The sequence below is a fragment of the Pan paniscus genome, chromosome 12, assembly GCF_029289425.2.
Source record: "Pan paniscus chromosome 12, NHGRI_mPanPan1-v2.0_pri, whole genome shotgun sequence".
Classification (NCBI taxonomy): Eukaryota; Metazoa; Chordata; class Mammalia; order Primates; family Hominidae; genus Pan; species Pan paniscus.
The window spans coordinates 89,242,172-89,259,470 of record NC_073261.2 but is presented as its reverse complement, the minus strand read 5'-3'; the positions used below and the strand labels follow the sequence as shown (position 1 = coordinate 89,259,470).

The following is a 17,299-nucleotide window of genomic DNA, read 5'->3' as shown; positions in this document are numbered from 1 at the left end:
GAATAACCAGTTTGTCAGTCTTTCATGAAAGAGCAGCTAGATGAGCTTGCAACAACCGGTAAGCACTTGTCCTTGAGACATGTGACAACCTTCATGCTTTAGGTAGGCAGCAGAGGTATGTTACGCATACTTGCTATGTATGCACACGAAATACTAAAAAGACATGTTACTTTAAGGTCAAGACACTAAAATCAATAATTCTCCCTGTGTCATCATTCTTAAGTCATACTGGCTTTTTTTTTTTTTTTAACTGCACATATGTGGCAGTGATGAATATAATGGCTTCTGATGCAGCTTGGTGCTGTCTTTATTCAGGATAAGCTGCAGCAGTTTTACCTATCATTTCTTTTATAGTATCAGTGCCACCGTCAACACAGTGATGAAAACAAATAATGTACTGGTATTACTATGGAAAGAGCTGTGACCTGGCCGACTCACTAAAAAGGTATCAGGAACTCTTAGTGGTCTGGCCGCACTTTGAGAATAGCTGCATAAGATACTTACTGGCTTTACACAAAAAGTCACAGAAAGGTTATTAAAAATATGAATTCCTCTTACAAATTCAGAAAAGTAACTTTATTTGCAAAAAATTTTATCATAAAACTTTTCAGAGGTATCTAATAAATAAAGCAAAATTCATCCATTTTCTCAACTCTATATGCAATAATCTACCTACAAAAAGCAACAGTCATAACCCATGCATGAAATCCTTATTTTACATGCACACTTAAGATTTTCTACAAAATGAACACTTCACATAGTATCTTCCCCCAAATGTGGACTTTTAATGTTTATTAATGCTTATAATTATCATAAAAAAACAAAACTTCAAGGCATTACATCCTCAAGGGCAAAAATATACAGCATAGGCCGGGCGCAGTGGCTCATGCCTGTAATCCCAGCACTTTGGGAGGCTGAGGCGGGCGGATCACAAGGTCAGGAGATCAAGACCATCCTGGCCAACACGGTGAAACCCTGTCTCTACTAAAAATACAAAAATTAGCTGGGCGTGGTGGTGGGCGCCTGTAATCCCAGCTACTTGGGAGGCTGAGCCAGGAGAATGGCTTGAACCCGGAAGGCGGATGTTACAGTGAGCCACGATCATGCCACTGCACTCCAGCCTGGTGACAGAGGAAGACTCTGTCTCAAAAAAAAAAAAAAAAAAAAAAAAAAAAAAAAATATATATATATATAGCATAAATGAATAAAAGACAATTTGAAATTATTTTACCTTTTTGAGTTCCCAAAGACTTGTATTTTCAGCTCCACAGAACAGAGGGTTTCTACTGAATGGATCGTATTTATTTAACTGTTTCCCACCTAGGAATAACAAAAAAAATACGATTTCTCAAATGCTTTCTTCCTAGCCCAAGAGGTCATTAAAAGCACCACCATTAATATTCTCAACAGATATCTCCAACATTCTTACTTGGCCAAGCAACCTAGATTAAAAACTCTGAGCTCCCTCAAGAATTTGTCTTGGTACTTAAGCTAGCATCTGCTCTTGAATAAAGCAGAGAACATGTTTATCCCAAACACCAAAAGCTTTCTTCAAGGCCAGGTGCAGTGGCTCACACCTGTAATCACAGCACTTAGGGAGGCTGAGGCCAGTGGATCATTTGAGTTCAGGAGTTCGAGACCAGCCTGGGCAAAATGGTGAAACCCCATCTCTTACAAAAAATACAACAAAAAAACTAGCCAGGTGTGGTGGTGTGTGCCTGTAGTCCCAGCTATTCGGGAGACTGAGGTGGGAGGATCACCTGAGCCCAGGAGACGGGAGTTGCAGTGAACCAAGATCGTGCCATTGTGATCCAGCCTTCGTGACAGAGCAAGACCCTGACTCAAAAATAAGTAAGTAAAAGCTCCCTTCAAAACTTCTCCCTTGGCTGGGCACAATGGCTCATGCCTATAATCCCAGCACTTTGGGAGGCCAAGGTGGAAAGGTTGCTTGAGACCAAGAGCTCGAGACCAGCCTGTGCACAGAGTGGGATTTCGTCTCTACAAAAAATACAACTAGCCATACCTGGTGGCACGAGCCTGTAGTCCCGGCTACCTGGGAGGCTGAGGTGGGAGGATCGCTTGAGTTCAGGAGTTTGAGGCTGTAGTGAGCCATAATGGCCCACTGTACTCCAGCCTGGCCTGGGTGACATAGTGAGACCCTGTCTCAAAAAAACAAAAACCAAACCAAAAAACCCCAAACTTCTCCCTTTTCTAAATGGCAACAAAAGGTGCCCATTTTGGGGTCAAAGAGGTGGAAACGTTAAGATGGAAATAATCTGAAGATGAACTAGGTCTAAAGTCTTTTGGAGCTTTAGAGTGCTTCAAATATTTGTCATGAAAGTATGCCCAGAAATAAGTCTCACTTGGAACAGGTCTGACATTATCTTCATGTTTTTAGAAACTCAGGATTAAAAAAATTTAAAACAAAGATTTTTCAGAACAAACTAGGAACTGACTACCTTCCAACACACAAGCTCTTCATCCTTCTAAAGGATTATTCTCAGTTTAGTCTTCAGGTGAACTGATGAATTCTTCTCAAACTTTTCTGGCAGCTATCAGACTTCTCTTTTGTACTTCACAAACTGAAATTTGTAGATGAATTAATTTGACTGTGAGTCCCAAAGCAAGTTGAAGAAATGGGTCTGGCACCACATTTCTCGAACCTCAAGGCTGGTGTTTTCTTCACAGCCTCAAATGAAGAGGCTGCATTTCTAAGATTTTTTTTTGACTCTAACATTCTATTAATAGCCTTTTAATTTAGTTTGGTGTGTGTATAGAAAACCACTTAACGTTTCTATCTTGAACAGAAAGTTTTCTATCCCTAAAACATTACTTTAAGAAACTGTGGGCCAGGTACAGTGGCTCACGCCTGTAATCCCAGCACTTTGGGAGGCTGAGGCAGGCAGATCACCTGAGGTCAGGAGTTTGAGGCCAGCCTGGCGAACATGGTGAAACTCCACCTCTACTAAAAATACAAAAATTAGCCAGGTGTGGTGGCACATGCCTGTAATCCCAGCTACTTGGGAGGTTGAGGCAGGAGAATCACTTGAACCTGGGAGGCGGAGGTTGCAGTGAGCCGAGATCACGCCTCTGCATTCCAGCCTGGGCAACAGAGTGAGACTCTGTCTAAATAAATAAATAAGTAAATAAAATGGTAGAATGCTATTTTCTATGAAAATCAAAGAGAAACAAACTCCCTGGTTTAAAAATTCAAGAGAATAAAGATGAAAAAAACTCACCTTTCAAATTATCAAAGTGCACCCAGGAAGCAACCTCTGGTTTTTTGGTTTCTACATCAGTTTCAGGAACTGTTTCCTCTGTCTCAAGTTTTTTCACTATCTCTGTTTCTTTGTCTGCATCAGCGAATTTTTCCATGTCTTCATCATCATTTGCATCAATAAAATTTTCTTCATCATCAGACTCCTAACAAAAGTATAGTTTCATAAATCTACATAAATCAACTGGAAGTTGCAATAAAGTCTGTGCTCCATTATGTGATGTAGAGTTTTACTTATTGCAACTCTGGTGAAACGTGAAAGTTCTAATAAAGTAAAATGATGGCTATCAATGGTATTTAAACAAGAGAGAAGATTACATCCTTATTTCTAAACATAACACAGTTAAGTTTTGAGCTAAGAACCCCTGAGCCTTAGGGACTCTAACACTTGAAAACAATTAGCCCTCAAGTAAATTTCTGACTTGTAAATAACCCTATGAGGTAGGTACTATTATTATTTCCATTTCATTGTTAAGGAAGAAGACTTAAGAGGTCTACTAAGTTTTATAGTCTTCCAAATCTCATATAATGGTAGCTTCTAGTATAGTACAGTTTATTGCAAGTAGAAGAGTTGAGCAACATGCCCACCTAGTAAACTGTACAGCTGGTACTAAAATCTAGGTTTGTCCTATTCCAGAACTCACACTCATATGCTCCAGAGAACTAGGTTACTGTCATTTGAAGCAAAGAAAAACAAAACAAAAACCAATATATTTCAGCACCCACTCAACTTAAAAAGCAGTTGTAAAATATACCGGATGATCATCTAGTTGGCTTCTTAAACCTGGTTTTGCTTTAAGGATCTCAGACACGAGATATAAAGCTCCACATATAAATGGTGGCATCTGTTGACAAGTAACTTGAAGTAACCTCTTCACAAAAGCCTTCACCCGGCGCAACACAATGTCAGCTTTCAGAGATTTGTAGACAAGGTTAAGAAACATAGCTTGCTTGGAACACGTCATCAACCCTGGATCCAACATCTTCCTGCAAAACAAAACCAAGGGCAAATATTTACGTATAAAACCATCTCCACAACCAATGGTCACATATTAGAAATAGCTACTAACCTCATCTTAGTTAGGGATAACTTTGCTGCTTATTTTAGAACAAGAGACCCTGCCCTAAGAGGTAAGATGGAAGTCAATGACCAGAAAAGGATGATGATGGCACCAGGAAAAACCAACAGCAACAGACACAGGAATAGGCATTTTTGAGTGTGTGGTTTTCTTGTCTTTTCCAAGTGTTTTTCTGTTTTCTGTATCAACAGGGCACAGCCCTAACAGTATTTACAGAACCCCACCAGAAAAGCTAATCTAAAACCAGATAGTGAAAACTGACCCATGAAAGCAGAACATTAGAAGATTTGGGTTTTTGTCCTTGTATAACTACCTACTAGCAGGGGGACCAGAGGCCACCTCTTCATGATTTTAGTGAAGACCATAAATGAACAGCAGAAAATTAAATTCTAAGGACTTCAGAGAATCTCTAGTCCAATGTACTAGCTGTGTAACATTCCTCTCATACACGCTATTTTCACTGCCCAGAGCGCTTCTCTCCAACTCTCTGCATGTCCACAGTATCCAAAATTGGTTCTTCTATTAGTCTCTCAGTCCCATGTTTGTGTTCTTCATAGTTTCACAAACTTGATTTTCCTGCCTTTCCCTCTTCTCTAAAGGTCCAATGAAATAGGGATTATGCCCGTGTTATTCACTGTTGTAACCCCAGTGCCTGGCAGTTAATACCTTTACATGACAGTTTTTCAAATACTTGAACCTATTTAGCTATTATGTGCTTGTCTCTCCCTAATGTCTGTCTTCTGTAGGCTGCTCTACTTTGATCTCATGATACTTTAAAAATTCTCTATCCTAGGTGCTGAATCCTACACATGTCCCCAACAGGTCTAGACCTGCAGATATTAGGACACCCAGAATTAACACAATCCTCCAGATTAGCTCTATTAACACCTGGAATCATTACTTACTTTGTTTTAAGCATTTCCATTAATTTTTTCCTACTAATACTAGAAATGAAAAATACTTAAGCTTGTGAAGCACTTTCCTATTGCTCTGAATACTCTGGGAAATATCACCCTTTTGGTAATATTCTGGGATATTCTGGATTATTCAATTTTCTCTCTTTACATTTAAATTTTCCAACATTTCCATCCATTTTGCAATCTATTATTAGGCATAAATTCCATCTCACATCAACAGAAACATCTGAGAAGAATTTAGAGACATGTCTCTATCATTTCATGAAATATTTTCCTAATGTTTTGATAAATATTTTTGTAAACCAAATCATGTCATTTCTTTTATCCCTCAATTAACTAGGGGTTTTCTTAATGTGAAGGATTCCTAATAAAACCAAGAGCAAACAAACACTTTAAGAAGGTCTAAAGGCCTGTTAAGAAACTCCATCTGTGAGAGCTTTTGGCAAATAGTAATCTCAAAAACTTAAAAATCTACCCTTCCTCAGAGATGTTAGACTATGATGTTAAGTAGAGACAGAAAAATGTTTTCTAATAGATTCCAAACACTTTCTAAAAATTAAAAATTCCTATGACCATCAAAAGTTCAAAATAATCAAACCATCCCCCTTCAAAACAAACAAACAAACAAACTAACAAAAACAAAACTCAAGATCCCGAAACCTCTACATTTTCAGCCTTGGAACTCTTTTCAAATTAACAGTGTTATCTATTACTTCAAAGAGTTGTGGAAAGGCTTCTGAGTCTTTTTAGTGGACCAGAGCAATCAGTGCTATGAAATGTCATGAACTCTACAGCAAGTGGACCTGGACTTGCCACCTAACTTGGTCTCTTAATATCTGTGTGACCTTGCACAAATTATTGTATCTCACAGACTGGAGAGCTGTTAAGAGGATTAAACTAAAGAAACATGGATGAGTATCAGTAATAAGGATAGCCGCCAACATTTCACATAGCACTATGTGTTAGGCACTGTTAAGCACTTAATATACATAGAAAGATTACATGGGTTAACACACATAACCTCCCAACCGTCATTAAAGCCCCAGTTCTGTCATTTACAAGCTGTAGAACCTTGTGCAAGTTTCACAATCTTCATAATAATCATATGAGATAGCTGCTTTTCTCTCCATCCTACAGACAAATCCACTTAAGCATGATAACATGGGATGAATTATGTCTACCAATAGGTTTTTAGTGGGGAATCAAGTAATTTGCCCAAAATTACACAGAAAACTAATGGCAGGGACTCAAACCCAGGTGGCGTGGCTTAAGTCTAAGATACGAACCGCTACTCCACATTTTCTCACAAGATATATCTATGTAAAAATATAAAAATGAATCAGAAGGAAATATATTAATTTCTTGAACACAGTTGCTATGTTCGACTGTCTCTTAAACAGCTCCAAACTGTTTACACATTGCTGAAAATGATGCCTCAATGGGTGAGTTGCAAAATTCAGTAAAGAAAATCTTAATCTCCATTAAAAAACAACAAAAAAAACCCTGCACCCCCCAAAACTCTCTACTTAACATACTTTGTTTACCACCGCTCCCCTCTCTGCCACCTCCTCCAATATGAATGTGAGCGCCTCCAGGGGTGGGATTTCTGTTCGCTGTGCCTCCTGTGCACCTAGAGCATGGCACCATACTGCAGGCACTCAGAAAATACTTGTTGAATGAGTTACTGTGTGAATGCATTCAACTGTGTGAAAGACAGCAGGGAAAAGATAGAGGACTGAGGAGAATGGGAAGACGGAAACTGCAATTATATCTGCAATTTTATTTCTTTAATATCCCAAAAGATTTAAAACAAATACAGCAAAATGTTAATTCTGAAATACTAGGTGGTAGATATGAATGAATCTTTTGGGTATTTTTCTATATTTTACAACTTCTCAAAATGAAAAATGTATTCAAAGCATCTAATATAATTTGTGCCCATCAGGGAAACAAAGATTAAGTGACTTACTTGAAGGTGGCGAGTAGCAAGCTGCTGAGGGGGCCTAAAACCAAATTTTCTAACTCTTTCTCTTGCCCCACAGAGGGCACTGCTTGTGCTGTACTACATCAAGTTATTATCTCATGTCTCATATTGGAAGGGTATGTTCTTACCTGTATAATGCTGTGTAATATCGATCCGATATTGTCTGCTGAGAATTCATTACTTGGAAAAGCAACATTAAAGCCTGGACACTGGTATTAAAATTCACAATATGCAACACTTTAAACAGTGTGTCAATCTGCTCCCTTACTTTGTCATCACCAGTCTGGGAATAAGGGTATGCCCTATTCACACCTGTTAAAAGGGCGCTAAGCATTTTTGATTCAACATCTTTTTTTTTGACACAAGTCCGAAAAAAGCAAAAGTAAACAGTTATTAATTTGTTAGCCAATTCGCTTTCTTCATGGGACAGAGCCATTTGATTTAAAAAGCAAACTGCATAATATTGAGCTTTGGAGCTGATATTTGAGCGGAAGAGTAGCCTTTCTACTTCACCAGACACAACTCCTTTCATATTGGGATGTTTACAAAGTAATGTCTCTAACAGATGGGATGCTTTTGTGGCAATTCTGTTCTGAGGATCTCCCAGTTTATTTACCACTTGCACAAGAAGAGCCTTTTCTTCCTCAGGCTTGTTACAAAGCAGCTCATGAGCCACGGTAAGGGCTCGAGTTTTAGTGGTTACTAATGTATCATGACTTAAAGTTTCTAAGACCTGCACAAATTCAGCCACTAAGTGTTTCAGCTGGTGTTCAAAATACCATAATATCAGTCTTCTATCTCTTGAGTCCTTGTTGCCACTGGACAACTGTTCCAGTTTGTCAAAAGGACGCTGGCTGAAAATCCTCAGCTTCCGATTGTCTGGCAAAAGGTCTGTGATAAGCAACTCTTTGAAAGTATCCAAGGCCATAAGGCACTGCTGTTTGCTGCCCTTCTTTTTAACAAGGTTCACAAGAGTTTCTACAAACTGAAGTGTGTGAACGGCATCATCCTGAATAAGAAGAATCATGGCTGCCATCCTGTCACCTAGTGTCCCCGATGACACAATTGCCTTCATCCAGGTAGAAGAGGCTCCCTTTTGACTATTCGTCTTACTTTTGAATAAGTTGATTTCATGCTCATACAGCTTCTGAGCAAGGGTTCTGTACTTAGATACAACATCCTGAGGCTGGGGTTTCAAAGAATATTCATTGCTGTACTCCAGATCATACCATTTGCCTCCAGGCCTAAGTAACAAAGTCTGTCTCTCAAAAAATTCAAAGATGTTCTGTTTATCTTTCTTTACTTTCGGTGTGGTACTGCCATTCTCATCAGAATGTGGTTCTGGCCTATTCTTATTTTTCACCTTATTAACTGATGTCCTTTGACTTTCTGCTGTATTTTTATTATTTATTTTAGGTATTTTTACTTCTTTTTTGCTGGAATTTTCTTTTTCAGCTGGTTCTTCTTCTTCAATTAAGGAAGCTTTTGTATACTTCGCCAAATTAAGATTTTGAATAAATGCTTCCAATTCACCTTGCTGAAGGTCATCAATTGCTCCTTTTTTGCCTCCATCTATCACTTCCTCATTCTCATCCAAAGTAGCCAGCATAAGGTAATCTTGCTGCATTAAAAACATAAGTTAAAAATACATTACAAATGTGAAAAATAAAACCATAAAATAATAGGAAACACAACATAATTTTAAAAATAATTTCAGAACTAGAAAAATCCTTTCAAATTTGACATAAAACTCAGGGTCCACAAAGGAAAGGATAAGTAAATTTCTCTTTCTCTCTCTTTCTTTTACACACACACACACGCACACACACTTTTTATTTCGATATAGGAAAAAATATAAATTATAAACTGGAAAAAAAATACAAGCAATTCCTATCAAAGTAATTGGGTTTAATCCCTTAATATAAGTTTCTACACATCAGTAAGTGACAACCCCAAAGAAAAATGTGCAAAGGATATGAACAGTTCATAGAAAAAAAGGGTTCTTTAAGAATATGAAAAGATGTTCAACCTCACTGAGGTTTAGACAAGTCCACATTAAAACCACAATGATACATCCATCTTTTAATTTATCAGATGAGCAAAGATACACTGCAAGATGAGCAAGATACAATGACAGGTGATGCTGGGGAAGGGGTGGCGGAAACGACACTTTCATACATGGTTGATGTGAGTGTAAACTGACACAACCTCCATGGAGGACAATTTGTCAACTCCAATCACAACTATTTAATACAAGGCACACATCTGTTGACCCAGCAGCTTCATTTCTAAAAATTAACTAACTGATTGAGACATGGTCTCGCTCTGTTGTCCAGGCTTGAGTACAGTGGCATGACCATGGCTGAACTGCAGCCTCAACCTCCCAGGCTGAAGTGATCCTCCAACCTCAGCCTGTAGCTGGGACTACACGCCCAGCTATTTAAAAAAAAAATTTTTTTTTGAGATGAGGTCTCCTTATGTTGCCCAGGCTGGTCTCAAACTCCTGGACTCAAGGTATCCTCCCACCTCTGACTCCCAAAGTGCTGGTATTATGGGTGTGAGCCACTGTGCCTGGCTCATTTCTACAAATTTATACTACATATACACTTACAAAAGTGGGGGGAAAACACGATTAAGGTTATTAACTGTAGTATTATTTAAAATAGTGAAAGACTGGCAATAATTTAAATATTCACAATAAATGGCTGGTTAGATAAATTAAGACAGACAAAATGATTTATGCAGCCATAGCAATGACACAGAATGTTATGCACTGATATAGAAGGATTTCTAAGACAGAAAAGAAAGCAAAATGTAGAGATAGGTGTATATATATGGTACCATTTATGTAAAAAAGATACACCAGTTATTTCATACACATAAATGAGTATGTATATGCTTGAAAAGGTATATAGTATCCCTGAAAGATATAAAATGCAGTTGTAAAAATAATTGCTTCCTATCAGGGCAATGGTTATGGCTGAGATAAAAGTGGAAACAATTTGACTTCACTATGTATCTTTTAAAGTTTGCACCACGTGTTTCATGTGTATATATTACCTATTCAAAACTTAAATATACACAAGCACAGAGCAAACTGTGAAATCTGCCTATCTCTAACTAACTCCTCCACCTTGAAAGTCCAGTCTCCAAACAAAATAATATTAAAAACAAAGTTAATTTCTGTTCCTTATCTGCTTAAAATCTTCCAGTGGTTTTGCATCAAACTCAGAGCAAAAGCCTGCCCTCTGACCCCTCGGCCCTCCTTTCTTACTATTCTCCGCTTAATTCACTCTGCCTCTGCTACACTGGCATTTTGGCTGCTCATGGAATAGGTTAGGCACTCTTCTGCCTGTCTTTGCATTTGCTGTTCCAACTGACTGGAATGGCAGCTCACTCCTTCCTGTCCTTTAGGATTCTGCTCAAATATTTCCGTGATGTGTTTGTCGATCATCTCATTTAATACTAACGCGCTCCCACTCCTTAACGTCCTTCCTTGTTTTATTTTCTTTTATAGCACTACCCCGCGTCTGCTGTACCATGTATTTAAAAGTCTGTTTACTGTTTCTCTCCCTTAATTAGGATGCTCCAAAAAGGAGGGCTTCTGGGGCATACAGTGACACGTGCATGTACTCTATGAGAACAGAAATGAAAATTCCAATACCACTGGTGTTCAAAACACTCATATCACAAGGTCAGGACCAAGAAAAGCCACTCTACGACCTGATAGTGTGATGGTTATACCACGTCAATAAAATCAGAAGATCGCCTACATCCTAAGAATAGCCAGAGAATACAACGTTCAATTCGAAACTTTTCTTTTGTAAACAGCAGTGGAAACCAGCGTGGGAAGCGCACCGAACACATGCTTCAGAGGCTGGGATCTCAGTCCTGGACGCCCGCGCTCCACGCAGCGCGGAAGCGGCGGCGCAGTCAGCCTAGCCACCTGCGGGACTCTCCACGCCTGATCCCGTTCCCCGGAGCCCGCGGCCGTTACCTTGGTGCCTCCGAGCCGTAACACTTCCTCCAGGGAGAACCCATTCTCGGCTTCACTAGTATTATCCTCACCCTTCTCGTCCGGATCTTCTACTGCCTCCTCGGGGCGCCAAGGCCGCTTGGCATGGAACTCCAAAAGCTCCTTGGCTGCCGCCATGGCGGGCAAAGCATACGCGCGTGAAACTCAGCCTATTTCCGCTCTTCCAGTGGCGTAATTCCTGTCGGGGCGTGTCTTCTCCCGGAAATGGTCCAAGCCCCAGCTCCTGGCGGAGCGAGCTAGCCTGCGAATTTCAGCATGAGTGTACTGCTGAGGTCAGGTTTGGGGCCGCTGTGTGCCGTGGCGCGCGCAGGTAAGCGTCAGTCCCCTCGAAGCCCGGTTGCCGTGGAAGCCGCGTGGGGCGCCTTCCTCAGCTCTTCAGTTGAGGGTACCGGGGGATCAAGGGCTCGGGGGCCCACTTCCACCTTGAAGGTGCCCTGGGCTGGAAACGGGTCCGGTACAAACGCAATAGGGCTGCGTAGTCGTGGGCAAGTGGGTGCTGTCTCTGCGCCCCGTGGGCGTGCTAAGCACAGTAGCCCGCGGTCTGCGGTGGGGCGAGGTTAAGGGTTCACGAAGCTGTTTTGAAAACGCTCAGGCGGCTTGCGCTCGTGAATGTTCAGATTTATCATGGGGTCTATTTAATTTGTGTTTTTCGCAGCCATTCCTTTTATTTGGAGAGGGAAATACTTCAGCTCCGGGAATGAGCCTGCAGAAAACCCGGTGACGCCGATGCTGCGGCATCTTATGTACAAAATAAAGTCTACTGGTCCCATCACTGTGGCCGAGTACATGAAGGAGGTGTTGACTAATCCAGCCAAGGTATGGGTCGGGTAGCCCGAGGACTAGGCCCTCTCTAGCCGATTTGCGAGGTGCAAGCCAGGAGGGAGAAGCCCGAAGGTCTTCAGCCCAGGCAGTGGGGGTGCCTGCCAGGGGAAGAGCCATTTCTGAGGACCTGGGGACAGATAATTTGTCAGTTGGTCAGGGCTGGCTCACGTCAGAGGCAGTGCCAGTAAAGAGGAGAAGACACGGTCCAAGGGTGTTTAGGAGACAGAATGTAGCTGATTGGATTTATGATGCGGGAAGGATGACTTTCCTACTTGGCTGATGGTGGGTGGTGTGGATTCATTGCTCTGGGAGAAGGAATGCGGGAGGAAGGATGGAGAGTTCAGGCTGGTATATGAATTTGAAGTGTGTGGGACTCTTAGGTAGAAATCTCCAACAGGCAACCGGAAGTAGGAATTACTGCCTGGAAAGTCGTCTGTGTTGGAATGGCTTCAGCTGGCATCGGAGACATGTGCTGGGTTTTCTCACATGTGCAGTTGAGAATGCAGTCTGGGTCTTCTTCACTGTTCTAGGATTAGGCACAGTCACAGCTTTCTGACCCACGTTTCCTTGTCTGTTCTACAGAGCCATTTGGTGAAAGCCTATAGTCCTTTATTTTAGAATATTTCATCTTTTGCTGGGTTGAAATATGACCTCTGTGGAATTCTGGGGTTAGTTTGGCCATTGTTGTTGGATATGGTAGTGTGACTCAAGTGTCGAGGTTTACCCAAGGCCGGTATCTTTCTTTCGATGCCGGTAGGCAGGGCTGCAAGATAGGTGGCTTAGACTAGTGTGGTGGTACTAGAAATAGAAGAGGGTGGTTTAGAAAGGGACTGACAGGATTTGCCGATGGATTGAGTGATGGAACGGAGGAATCAAGGCTGATTCGCAGTTTTAGCTTGAGCAGTTGGGTGATGATGGTACCTTTTATTGAGATTAAGACAGACAGGACCAGGTTTGGAGGAGTACTAGGGAGAGGGCCTACACCAGGAGCTGCATTTTATACATATTTTGTTAGCAGTGACATGCAGGTGGAGATAGAAAGTAGGCAATTCGCTATAAGAGTCTGGCGTTCAGGGCCGGACGTGGCGGCTCACGCCTGTAATCCCAGCACTTTGGGAGGCCAAGGCGGGTGGATCACGAGGTCAGGAGTTTGAGACCAGCCTGACCAACATGGTGAAACCCCGTCTCTACTAAAAATACAAAAATTAGCCGGGCGTGGTGGCTTGTGCCTGTAATCCCAGCTAGTCAGGAGGCAGGAGAATCGCTTGAACCCGGGACGCAGAGGTTGCAGTGAGCCTAGATTTCGCCATTGCACTCCAGCCTGGGCAACAGAGCGAGACTCTGTCTCAAAAAAAAAAAAAAAAAAAAAGAGCCTGGTGTTCAGAAGAAAGACTGGGCAGGCATATATACATTTGCTCGTCATCAGCATATAGGTCATATTTAAAGCCAAGGAACCAGGGAGAACATACTGAGAGAAAGGAAGGTTTCCCAGCATTGAGAGTAGGGGTAACTCTAAAATGTAGAGGCTCTTAACCTAGGGACCCTTTAATAGAAATCAGGGGTTTCATGAAGCTGGATGGAAAAAATATTATACCTTTATTTTCACTAACTTTCAACTGAAATTTAGCATTTCTTCAATTATGAACATACGCAGCAACTAGTAGCATCAGCAATACCTGTGACTTTGTCATCTGTGGAAATCATTGGTATTTCCTTATCACAATACAGTGATCACAGGCATCTCAGGATTTCATCGTGCTCATCCTTACTTCAAAATTTTGTTAATTATTGGGTCTTTGGCTTGATTATGGGCTTTTTTGTTTGTTGGCTTTTTGAGACAGAGTCTCATTCTGTCACCCAGGCTGGAGTGCAGTAGTGCAATCTTGGCTCACTGCAACCTCCACCTTCAAGGTTCAAAGGATTCTTGTGCCTCAGCCTCCCGAGTAGCTGAGATTACAGGTGTATGTTTCCATGCCCAGCTAGGTTTTTTGTATTTTCAATGGAGATCGGGTTTTGCCTTGTTGGCCAGGCTGGTCTTGAACTCCTGGCCTCACATGATCCGCCTGTCTCAGCCTCCCAAAGTGTTGGGATTACAGGTGTGAGCCACTGTGCCTGGCCTGATTATATTTTTTTAATACACTAGTAAAGAAGTGTATATATCACATTTTTTAGAACATTTGATACACATTTTTCAGTTATTTCTTTGTGGTTCTGTGCATTTAAAAACACTCTGTGAAGGGGTCTATAGGCGTCACTGGGCTACCACAGTGGTTCATAACACAAAAAAGCGTAAATACCCCAATAATGTTTCCTTATGAATGGAACTAGAAAGCCTAGAAGAAGAGATGTTGTGTGGATTGAAAAAATGTTTTTAAAAATGGGAGTGACTTGATTTATTTTGAATGCTGAAGGGGGAAAGTTGAAGCTGGAAGAGAGAAGGGGACGGCTAAAAGGACTCAGGGGAGTTGTATGAGGAATGGTCCAGAGCACAGGCGGAGGGATTAGGTTTGGATGAGAGGAGAAGGGGAAGGCATTTCATTCTTGGAGTCCCCAGATTAGGTTAGAGGCCAGGTGGGGATGGGAAGCTGAGGAAGTTGTATTTTATAACATTCTTTAATTCTGGAGTGAGACTGGGGCCCATGTCACCTGTAGTAAGGTGGTAGAATAGGAGCTTGAGAAGCATAAGAAATATTTAACTCAATTCTTGAGTGTTTCTTGAAGGTTAGGCATCGTGCTAAAACTTGGGATATGAAGATAAATAAGGCATGATCTTCTGCAAACAACTATACTTTGTGGTGAAGAACAGAGACAAATAAGCTCAGAAAAGGTGGCACTGGATTTGGCCTTAGGTTGGAGGGCTGGAGGAGGTCAGCTAGGTGGCATTTGAGCAGATTCGGAGGTTGAGTATAAGACTGCCAGGGAAAGTTGAAAAGGGAGAAGGGTGAGGATTTGCAGTGGCATGGATGTCTGGACAAGCAAGGCTAATAAGAAAAAAAAAACAACCCTTTTTCTGGAGATATAATATTCATATAGAAAAGTTCATAAACCACAAGTTTACAGCTCAATGAATTTTCACAAAGCAAATGCTCCCATGTAACCAGCACCCAAATCAAGAAACAGAACATCACCAGCAGGCAGGGCCCATATGTGAGACAGAAAGTGTTAGAATTTGGAGAGGAGGCTGGAGGAGTAGGCAGGGTCTTGCTGTGTTGGGTGTGGGAGCTGGGAGGGGAGGAAGGGTCTGGCGTGCAGAGATGGACGTTACATGACTTCTGCCTTTACGGTCAAGGTGTAATTGTTTTTCTACCGGTTTTGTAAAATGACTGTTACTTTGTAAAACTTGGGTAAAGACACCATATTTCCCTTGCTTATTTATTTATTTATTTATTTATTTATTTATTTTTTGAGATGGAGTCTCACTTTGTCACCTAGGCTGGAGTGCAGTGGCGCGATCTCGGCTCACTGCAAGCTCTCCCTCCGAGGTTCACGCCATTTTCCTGCCTCAGCCTCCCAAATAGCTGGGACTACAGGCACCCTCCACCATGCCCGGCTAATTTTTTTGTATTGTTTTTAGTAGAGATGGGGTTTCACCATGTTAGGCAGGATGGTCTCAATCTCCTGACTTCGTGATCCGCCCGTCTCGGCCTCCCAAAGTGCTGGGATTACAGGCATGAGCCACCACGCCTGGCTCCCCTTGCTTATTTAGAGGAGAGAACTTTCTTATTAAATAATTATTTCACTTTTACATTATTTAAGATTTTGGAGGGGTATTTTTAAAAGGCTTATTTGAAAATTAATTTTGTTTCTCTATTTTCTCTTTTTACTCAGGGTTATTATGTGTACCGTGACATGCTAGGCGAAAAAGGAGATTTCATTACTTCACCTGAAATAAGTCAAATCTTTGGGGAGGTAATATGCTATGTAAAGTATGAATGAAGCTAATATAAACATTTGAGAGCAGATCAAATTGTATTATTCTGTAGTAGTGTTCTACAGCTTTTTTTGTGATTCATCAAAAGTTTTAACTTTATAGTAGTTTATGTACTGAGGGAATAGAGAGGCAGTGGAGGGGAGTAAAATGGTAGAGAGAATATTTGAAAAGTTTATACTCCACTGTAGGAAGGGAAATGGAGAGATAAGAGGGACAAAGAGAAAGAGAAGGAAAGGAGGGGGTCATAAAGAGGACAGAAAAAGGAGAATCAGATGAAGTAAGAGAATGGAAGAAGGGGCTGGGCGTAGTGGCTCACGCCTGTAATCCCAGCACTTTGGGAGGCCGAGGCAGGCGGATCAAGGTCAAGAGATCAAGACCGTCCTGGCTAACACGGTGAAACCCAGTCTCTACTAAAAAAAAAATACAAAAAATTAGCCGGGCGTGGTGGCGGTCGCCTGTAGTCCCAGCTACTTGGGAGGCTGAGGCAGGAGAATGGCGTGAACCCGGGAGGCGGAGCTTGCAGTGAGCCAAGATAGCGCCACTGCACTCCAGCCTGGGTGACTGAGCAAAACTCCGTCTCAAAAAAAAAAAGAGAATGGAAGAAGGAAGAGAGACAAAAGGAAAGGCGAGGAAAGAGGTAGAGTGCCCAGGAGAGTGCCCGGGAAGGAAGAGAGAAAAGATAAAGAGCATTGAAGAATTAGTGGAATTAAGAGAAGCTCTAAAGCTCCCAGTCATGATTTTAGCCGTAGTTACAGTAAAAGTCTTCTTTTATTTATCTATTTTTTGAGCCAGGGTTTTGCTCTTATTGCCCAGGCTGGAGTGTAGTGGCGCAATCTCGGCTCACTGTAACCTCTGCTTCCCGGGTTCAAGCGATTCTCCTGCCTCAGCCTCCCGAGTAGCTGGGATTACAGGCATGTGCCACCACTCCTGGCTAATTTTGTATTTTTAGTAGAGACAGAGTTTCTCCATATTGGTCAGGCTGGTCTTGAACTCCCGACCTCAGGTGGTCCACCCGCCTCAGCCTCCCAAAGTGCTGGGATTATAGGCGTGAGCCACCACGCCCAGCCAAGTCTTCCTTTAATAAACAGAATTCTAATTCATTTCCACTAAGTACCTTCTATGAATTTAGAAATAGGAAATAGTGCATACGAGGAAGTAGAATGTGGGTATCGAAAAACATTAGTTATTATAAGAATCATGTAATTGTTTAAATCATATGAATATGAAGAAATGGCATAATCACATTTCATATG

The 17,299-nt window shown here is 41.5% G+C and overlaps 2 protein-coding genes across 6 annotated transcripts in view; one reads left to right on the top strand and one right to left on the bottom strand.

The window, feature by feature from the left end:
* The window catches only part of CEBPZ (CCAAT enhancer binding protein zeta), a 28,858-nt gene extending 17,397 nt beyond the window's left edge, over nt 1-11,461 (bottom strand). Inside the window, exons 1-5 of one of the 2 annotated variants that reach the window (XM_003817649.5) lie at nt 11,255-11,461; nt 7,386-8,878; nt 4,033-4,264; nt 3,240-3,423; nt 1,232-1,320 (exon numbers count right to left, since the gene is read on the bottom strand). In XM_003817649.5, coding sequence (XP_003817697.3) covers nt 1,232-1,320; nt 3,240-3,423; nt 4,033-4,264; nt 7,386-8,878; nt 11,255-11,410 — 2,154 coding nt within the window. In that variant the 5' untranslated portion in view covers nt 11,411-11,461. The remainder of the gene's footprint in view (nt 1-1,231; nt 1,321-3,239; nt 3,424-4,032; nt 4,265-7,385; nt 8,879-11,254) is intronic. The other variant, XM_034952941.2, reaches the window with a different exon arrangement.
* A 12-nt stretch (nt 11,462-11,473) lies between these two features.
* Nucleotides 11,474-17,299, top strand: part of NDUFAF7 (NADH:ubiquinone oxidoreductase complex assembly factor 7) — a 42,120-nt gene continuing 36,294 nt past the window's right edge. For 2 of the 4 annotated variants that reach the window (XM_063594624.1, XM_063594623.1), the window contains exons 1-3: nt 11,474-11,603; nt 11,949-12,109; nt 15,944-16,024. In XM_063594624.1, the coding sequence (XP_063450694.1) occupies nt 11,549-11,603; nt 11,949-12,109; nt 15,944-16,024 (297 nt within the window). In that variant the 5' untranslated portion in view covers nt 11,474-11,548. The remainder of the gene's footprint in view (nt 11,604-11,948; nt 12,110-15,943; nt 16,025-17,299) is intronic. The other 2 variants (XM_063594625.1, XM_003817652.7) reach the window with 1 other exon arrangement.